At 34.6% G+C, this 9,044-nt stretch overlaps 1 protein-coding gene across 1 annotated transcript in view; it reads right to left on the reverse strand.

Annotated features, from left to right (window-relative positions):
• Positions 1 to 9,044, reverse strand: part of LOC106875431 (protocadherin Fat 4) — a 483,512-nt gene that overhangs the window by 23,318 nt on the left and 451,150 nt on the right. The window contains exons 34-36 of the mRNA XM_014923579.2: positions 6,712 to 6,955; positions 3,055 to 3,336; positions 1,097 to 1,338 (exon numbers count right to left, since the gene is read on the reverse strand). Of these exons, the coding sequence (XP_014779065.1) occupies positions 1,097 to 1,338; positions 3,055 to 3,336; positions 6,712 to 6,955 (768 nt within the window). The remainder of the gene's footprint in view (positions 1 to 1,096; positions 1,339 to 3,054; positions 3,337 to 6,711; positions 6,956 to 9,044) is intronic.

Here is a 9,044-nt window from a genome sequence, read left to right on the forward strand (position 1 = left end):
AGAACTATATAGTTGTTTGAGTTCTTCACAGCAGAAGAGGCAAATTTCTCTCAGCGAACATAATGTTGTTTATTACTAGAATGAACATTAAAATGACGATGATGAAGGTTAATTATATGAACTGCACTTTCACCGGCTGTCAAACGATGGTGGGGAACAGACACTGACTCAATGATGCACGCCCGCCCGCCCGCACACATACGACGGGCTTCCTTCAGTTGTTTCGTATACCAAATCCAAGACTTTGATCGGTCCAAAGCTGAAGACACTTGCCCAAGGTGCTATACAGTGTCAATAAATCCATGTTGGGAATTAAGCCTCTTGTCACACAGCCACATCTGCGCCTATACTGGATAAAATTGTTGCATGTATTTTGTTCTTGTCTCTGAACGAAGGCAAGTGCTGCTCATAACCGTCATTGAAGGTATTTTCTGTCATTTCAATGTAAAGTTTTATAGTTCCGTTCAAGCCCGAGATGCTGGCCTTGTACACCAGTTGTTCTTCTTGACACACATTGTCCAGAGATTGATATCGTAGAATCTACAAATTCCAAATCGTTGTAGGCTGTTCCTAATGTTATTATTCGTATTATAATTGAAAATAATCGACCGCATGACGAAGAGGCAACTATATTTAACTTAAACTGTATTTCTATTAAAAATCTTCTGATATTTATGCGAGTGTGGGCAGTGGATATCTATGTTTAAAAAATGTTCTAGCTATATTTGCAGCTAATGCAGTGTTAAGCACCCATTCTCCCTATTCGATTCTAGAGTCACTCTCTTTTCCTCCCTATATATATATATATATATGCTGCTACTATGAATGTCTGTGTATGTTGCGCCTGTGTGGTGCTTGTTCACAACTGCTTAACGACCGTCGATGATTTGCTTATGAAGTTTATCGGCTCGGCTAAAAGAGACCGATAGAATAAGTACTAAGTATAAAAGAAAATAAGTACTGGGGTCGATTTGTTTGATTTAACCATTAAAAGTGGTGCCCTAGCATGACCGCAGTCTAATGACTAAAGTAAATAAAAAATAAAAGATTACAATGAATACAACTACGTATAGGACGACGTTGAAAGATAACTCACCAATTTCACAACTCCAGACAAATCAGTTTCGGTATAAGTTCCGTAATATCCCACAGTTGATTTAAAGATTGGCTCATTATCGTTGATATCTTCAACTATTACCTTCACAGTGGTACTAACTGTATGGGTCGGGGCACCGATGTTTATAACAGAAACGGTGAAAATATATTGTTCCTGTTGTTCACGGTCAAGAAGTGATTGCGTTTGGATCAAACCAGTTTCAGAGTTCATGGTAAACATACCTGCAAGAATAGATAATTCAGACATATTTCATACGAGAGTTCTGAAAATATATTATATATTTATATGAGTAAATACTCTCAAAACAGTTGTAAGCAATTATATACACCAACATGTACAATATTATACATTTATTAGGTGATTCTTTCATCACCACTAAGGCAAGTATGTTAAAGCCTATGTTCAGTTGATGATGTCAGAATAGAACTGAAGCATTCGAGGAGTTATCTCACCATACTTATAAAAGTGAAATAATATTAAAATAATATCACTCTTCGACCAATAATGTTTTTTCTTCAGTGCATAGTTATTCCTTTCTGCTATAGCCATGTGTTTTGTTTTGTCGTAGTACTCAACAGAGGCGAGAACATTTTAATGTCAAGGATACTTAGATATTTGAAGACTATTTTCTTCACGCATAAAACATTTTGACACGTAGGAGTGAATAAATTAATTCAAATACACAACGATAAATTTACGTCCATCTAAAATTAAAACAATGTGTCTGAAAGGATAAGCATATATATATTTGGATAGAGTTGTTAGATATGGTATTAACAAGTTTTTATTTGATTTATATATTTATTATTATCAGTTGCTACTACTATGGCCACCATAACTACTGGAGTTTAAGGTTTGGATTGTTCTGAAGATTTAAATTGCGTAATATTTGTAATATATTCAATAACTTGATGCTGTCTAATCAAAAGTAATGTAACAATGATATCAATGCTAAGAATAAACATTTTTGCAGCAAAACTTCATGTAATCTTCTGAAAGTTGGATTATTCGCGCTCATGTAAAATGAAATGTTTTGTGCAGAAACACAACAGAACACTCGAAGCAGATTTGAACTCAGACCAATGAGAAAGTCATCGAACATATTATCTGCCTAGCCATTTTGCTCTCTCTCTCTCATATTTTCCCCTAGTATTTTATCAACCTTAAATTGAGTAAAAGTGAAATTTACATAAGAACACCAAATACTAAACAAATATTCGTTTCTACCATAGGCACAAGACTTGAAATTTTAGTGGGAGAGTTTAGCCGATTACATCGACCGCAGTACTAAACTGGTACTTATTTTATCAACATCGAAAGGATAAAAGGTAAAGTCGACCTCGGCGGAATTTGAACTCAGGAACGTAAAGACGGACGAAATGCCGCTAAACATTTTTTCGGCGCGGTAAAGGGTAATGATTCTGCCAGCTCGCTGTCTTATAGAAAAACAAATATTGAGTATCAACTATGGCTGCCTTTAGACAGCCATAGAGATCGTTATAGAAAATTGAGCCGACGATTGTATAGTTCTTGGTTTAATGAAAATCAATCTCCTGTGCAAGAATAAACACCATATTTACTTGTGTATAAGTCACCCCCGTGTATAAGTCGTACTCGTGTATAAGTCGCCTTCCTTATTTAGTATTAAACCTTGGTACAAAACTTCCCCCTCATAGTTTTAGCTTTACTTCATCTATAAGTTACCCCCTCAGTTAAGTGTGAAGTCTGGGTACAAATTTTTTCCCTTCGTAATTTTAGCTTTGCCCCATGTATACGGCGCACCCTAGTTTTTGTCTCAGTTAAAATCAAGTATAAAATATTGCTACTTATAAACGAGTAAATATTGTAAATTCACACAAAGAGAAACATACACACAGATACACATAGACACACACCATACATACAACTCGCGTGCATACACATACGTAAGAGATTACCTGTAATATCTGATATGACGTAGACAATTTCTTCTTGTGGATTTTGATTCATATCAGGATCGGTCACTGTAATTTTCCCTATTTCAGTGGTGGTTGTGCTGTTTTCTTTGACAAAGAATACATAAGTGTCATTCACGATTGGTGGTTTGTTCAGCGTCACACGTATCCTCACCTTTGCGAAACCAGAAAGACTCGGTTCACCAGTGTCAAATGCTTGGATAACCAGGTTGTATTCTTCCCCTTGGGTATTGTCTGTCAGGTTGCTGGAGACATATAATTCACCTGAAAAGAGATGACAAAAATGAAAAAAGTCAATAAAAGATATTTGCAGATAATTTAGTGTCATGAGAGAAAAGAAATTATTTTATCAGTACAAAGGCAGTAATATGAGGCTGAGACAACATTGCACCATAATATAATACAAGCAAAGGTAAAATTCGAATTTCGAAGGCATTGGTGAAACTCTGTTTCAGCTATAGTCTTTTATCTTTTATGTTTTACTTGTTTCAGTCATTGGATTGCGACCATGCAGCCATGCTGGGGCACTGCCTTCAAGGATTTAGTCGAACAAAATAACCTCACTAGTAGTATTTTGTTTTTAGGTTTAGTATTCTATAGATGACTTTTGCCGAACTTCTAAGTTACGTGGACGTAACCAAATCCACACCGTTGTGAAGCAGTGGTGGGGTCAACACGAACATTAAGACAAACACACACATACATGCATAAACACACATATACAACATATACGATGAGCTTTCACACAGTTACTGTTTACCAAATTTACTCACAAGGTATTGGTCATTTCGGAGCTATAGTACAAGAGACATGATCGTGGTGTCTCGCAGTGGACTGAACCCGACACCCCGTGGTTGCAAAATAGGTTTCTTAACCACGTAGCCATACCTGCACTATTAAGTTTTTTTTCTACGATTTTTCACTTTACTAATTTACCATCCCAATCTGTCCCCCACCTCAACGCATATGATAATAAAAAATAGTCTTGTGTACCTAACATAATTTCTTGCATTGCTCAACATTAGCAAACTTAAAAAACAACGTTAAAGAAAATAATTCTAGCAAAAACAGTGAGAATAAAAATAATTTTAAAATTTAAAAGCAATTTTCTCAATGGAATCCCAAATTTCTTTTGGAATTTTGAAAATTTCCTATTGAGATCGAGGTGGAGATATTTTCAAAGATTAAGAATTTCAGCTTTAAATTATATTAGTATCGAAGTATTTTGCCGAAATACCATATCAAAATGAAGGTATGTTGTTGATTGGATAAAGTGTAACATTATTACTGATAATAATAATAATAATATCCCTAGCAGTTATTCTATAAGAATAACTGCTAGGGATGTTATTATTATTTGTTTCATAAGAAAATAATCGAATTAAAAAGGAACTGAACGAAAGCATATTTAATGAATGCCAAATCAGATTATACATTCAGTAAAAGAGTAATCAATGTTTTTTTCTAATTAGACATCAATGAGAGACCACTTCGCACATGCTTCGTCATATTAAAACTATCCAGTGAAAGAATATAATTTAGCAAAATGCATTTTTGGTGGTAGAGAGTTCGGGAACTCATGAAAAGCTATTCTAAGAAAGCACCTACATAACAACTTACAATTGAATTGGTGAAAGTATGTTTAATGCTTTGAGGAATAAAATAAAAGCCTAAGGGCAGATATAGGGTAGGAAAAAGTACTGGTTGTTGACGAAATATTAAATTTAACTTGGCAAAAGCAGGAGCTGAAGTTTTGGTAGTATCTGTCTATACATGAGGACGGGATTGCATTATATTTTATTGTCAAAGATACATAAATATCTTTTCTACTATAAGCACAAGGTCTGAAGATACATAAATATCCTTTCTACTATAAGCAAAGGTCTGAAGATACATAAATATCGATTTCAAATTTTGGTATAAGGCCAACAATTTCGAGGGAGGGGTTAAGACGATTACATCGACCCCAGTGTTTGACTAGTACTTATTTTTATCGATTCCGAAAGGGACGAAAGGCAAAGTCGGCCTCGGCGGAATTTGAAATTAGAACATAAAGACGGACGAAACGCTGCTTAGAATATTTCCCGGCGTGCTGACGATTCTGCCAGGTAGACGCCTTAAAAGGAGAATTTGACCTCGCCGGAATGTGAACTCATGCCGCTAAGCATTTTGCTCGGCGTGCTAACAATTCTGCTAACTCGCAACTTTGAAGATACATAAATATCAATGACCTGATTGTAAATGTCAAATATCAATGTGGTCATTTTGACTGTAAATAACCGTTAGAGATCCAATTCTTTAATGCAAGTAGGGGTCCATTTAACAATAAACGTTATTCCTTAGTAACCTGAATCAGTCAAAATTTCAAACCTTCGACGGTACACTGCTATAGGAACAGAATCAATAACAGCAACAACAATAAATAAGTTAACAAAAAGAAATAAGCCGTAACAACTGAAAAAAAATTATTATATTAAAGCAAAAATAAAATTAGATAGTTAAAACTTGACAATCAATTTGATTTTAACATGAAAATTATACATTAGTTTAGTTCTAATTGTTTCTTCTTTGTCTTGTATAATTTCACCTGTAATTTTCTCTTTTACTTTCTGAGATCGTTAAATTAATTACTCCGCTGATTTAATCAATTGCTTCCGCCCATCAATACTTTTAGTTTTGTACCAATATTAGAAATCATTATTACAGCTAATTTATCCCCGATTTTGTATTTATGATTAAGGTTGTTTGGTCGAATTAGCGATTTGCCAGCATTGTTTTGGATTTTAACTAAATATGTCTTTCACCCTCCTAAAGTCAATGAAAATTAGCAACAATTAAATATATTCGACTCTACCATTGAAGACAATGTATATATACGGCATAAACTAACGGATAAGAGTAGCAATAAATAAATACGCATAAAAGAATATTATACCACCTCAGACAATATATAAATATAATAAAACTAAAATGATATAAATAAAACATAAAAAAATGAAATTCGTTGTTAGTGACGGAAGCAGTATTAGTTCAAATGAACGATCTGTATATCATACTTGAAGTATACATACTGTTGAAAACCTTCTAAACTGCAGTATTAGTCTCGAGAAAACATCTCTCATACTTGCTACTGATGAAGCTAAAAAGAAATCAGAAATCCGGACTTAACTATACTACCGCCGCTTCTGGGCAATTTTCGCCTGCGAATGATATATTTTAGTGTTTTTTATCCTATACATCTATAAAGGATGATTTCGAGACGAATATTGCAGATTAGAAGACATTCAACAGTATACATGATTTAATTATGATATACAGATAGCTAATAAAAAAATTAATCTTTTAAGAATGAAAACAAAAAAAATAAAAATAAAAATGAAACTCCGAATTAAATGGTATGAAATACACAAATGGATACTGAAAAGTTCCTGGCTTTGGGTAAAAAAAAATACAGAAGGATCAGTAAATTATGATTTTGTTCAGCATATCCCCCTCGCAGATTCAAACACTTATTGCAGTGATCCTTCAGTTTTTCTAAGCCCTGTAAAAGAACTCGGAAGGTTTGGCTTCCAACCAGGCCTTTCGCGACACCCTTAAAGACAGGAACTTTTCAGCAACTCCTCGTATGTCTGTTATTACCTGTGATGAAATCAACTCCAAACTTGCCGGCGGATCCTTGGATCAATACGTACAAAACCCGATTGTTCCTTCTAGTAGCATCACTATCTTGTGCTTCGACTTTACCAAATTTAGTACCAATTGAAGTAAGAGGTCCAACTTGGTAGGAATAAGTCTTTGGAAATACCGGTGGGTTATCGTTGATGTCTTCGACGTTAACAACCAGTTTTGACTTATTTCGGTGTATTCCATCATATACTACAATCTAAGATGAATTATGAAGAATAAGAAAGTTACATACATACATACATACATACATACATACAAAAAAAAAATCTATATCTATCTATCTATCTATCTATCTATCTATCTATCTATCTATCTATCTATCTATCTATCTATCTATGTGTGTGCATGTATATGTGTGTGTTTTGTGTGTGTGTATGAGAAGCTAACTTCTACACCATATGGTCTCGTGATACACACGGACTCGGGTTTCTGGGTAGTAACCCGTCATCATCGCGTGACAATCACTGGTTAGGGATGAGAAGTGATATTTCCAATGCAAATATATATGCTTCTTCCAGTGGCAAAAAGTCGCTGATCTCGAAAAAGGAGAAACAAGCAATAAGAAATCTCTGAGCGAGATATAAACAGTAGCAGCACGAAATATCACTTCTCATCCTTAGCCGGTGATTGTCACGCGCTGATGACAGGTTACTACCCAGAAACCGGATCCGTGTGTATCATGTCAGGTTAGATATGGGAATGGTGATTTCCTTTTGCAAATACTGATAGGGCACAGACGGTGTGTCATTAGCTAGCTGGAGGAGACGTCTTCCTGGGGCTATAAACTACAGTAGCATCGTCCCATATGGGTCAGCCACATTTAGGTGGCAAATATACTTCACGATGTCGTGCTGCTTCTGTTTATATCTCGCTCAGAGATTTATTATTGCTATATATATATATATATATATATATATATATATATATATATATATATCAGACAAAATAGAGTGAAAAAGCTACAGAAGACTTGTGTTATATGGTTAAAGAATATATTTAAATCGTTATGTTAGAAAAATGTTATAAAATTTTGCGTATAGTAACATTGTTTTTGGAGAAATAACCAGTTTCGTATTTTCTTTTCAAATTTCTCAAATTTCTTTACCGATATTGCGTTATCTCTTCGCTATGATGTGAAGTATGAGAGTTCCAGATAGGTGATGGTAATCAGGGATTTTTTCGGTATAAGGGAGGTAATCATAAATGTTGGGATGACTAGGTTTTATTAATTTAACAGGATTTGGTTTAGAAAGGATAGAATGTTAGAAATGGTTAGGTTCTGCTTTATATTTTTTTCAATGAGGTAAGTTCCCTTGTTTAAAAATGCTAGAAATGGTTAAGTTTTGACTTATATTTTTCAATGAAGTAGGTTTCCTTATTTAATCTAACTTGTGTTGGTGTTCCAATGGCACATTGATAAAATGGAAAGATTACAAATTGTGGTAGCAGTTGCTTTGCTTATTTCTCAAGGTGTTCACCAAAGAGTATCATTCTGTATTCTGGGAATGCAATCTGCTGTCGGTGTAGAGGGCATCTGCGTCTAAGCGATAATCCTGTGCATTCCCATTTCTAATCAGGATCCAAGGCTCCTTAATTGGAATTTCAACAGTAACAGGGTATTTTTGTATGTATGTATGTATGTATGTATGGATGGATGGATGGATTATGTATGTATATATGTATGTATGCATGCATACATACATACACACAGACACACACATACACACGTACAGAGGCATGCATAGTATTAATAACAGGCTATAAGATTATGATTTATATGTTTGTCATTAACTGTATGAGTGTTGTGTTCATGATCAACATGTCATGTCTAAATCTATTTAATCGCACCATAAATTCCATAAGTAAAGATAATTCTGCAAGGAGCGGGAACACTGTTTAATTCTTTCTAATATAAGGACAAGGCCTGAAAGGTTTTGAGGAGGGGGCTAGCCGATTACATCGATCCCAGTGCTCGAATCCGAAAAGATTAAATGTAAAGTCGATCTCAGCGGCATTTGAATCAGATCGTAAGGTCGGAACTAATGCCATTAAGTATTTTGTCCGGTATGCTAGCAATTCTGTCAGCTCTCCGTCTTTGGGAGCACTGTTTAATTAACAAATGTTTTGTTAGTTTGCAAGGCTCTCTCTATAATTTTGAATTATGGACAAAAATTCTTCACCTCAAAGTCGAATCAGTATGAAGATGAGGTGATGTAAATTCTAACGCAAAATCAGCAACAGATTACATGAAAATACAAGAATAGAAGAAATAAAATAATGATTTC

This window comes from Octopus bimaculoides, chromosome 15 (assembly GCF_001194135.2).
Source record: "Octopus bimaculoides isolate UCB-OBI-ISO-001 chromosome 15, ASM119413v2, whole genome shotgun sequence".
Lineage (NCBI taxonomy): Eukaryota > Metazoa > Mollusca > Cephalopoda > Octopoda > Octopodidae > Octopus > Octopus bimaculoides.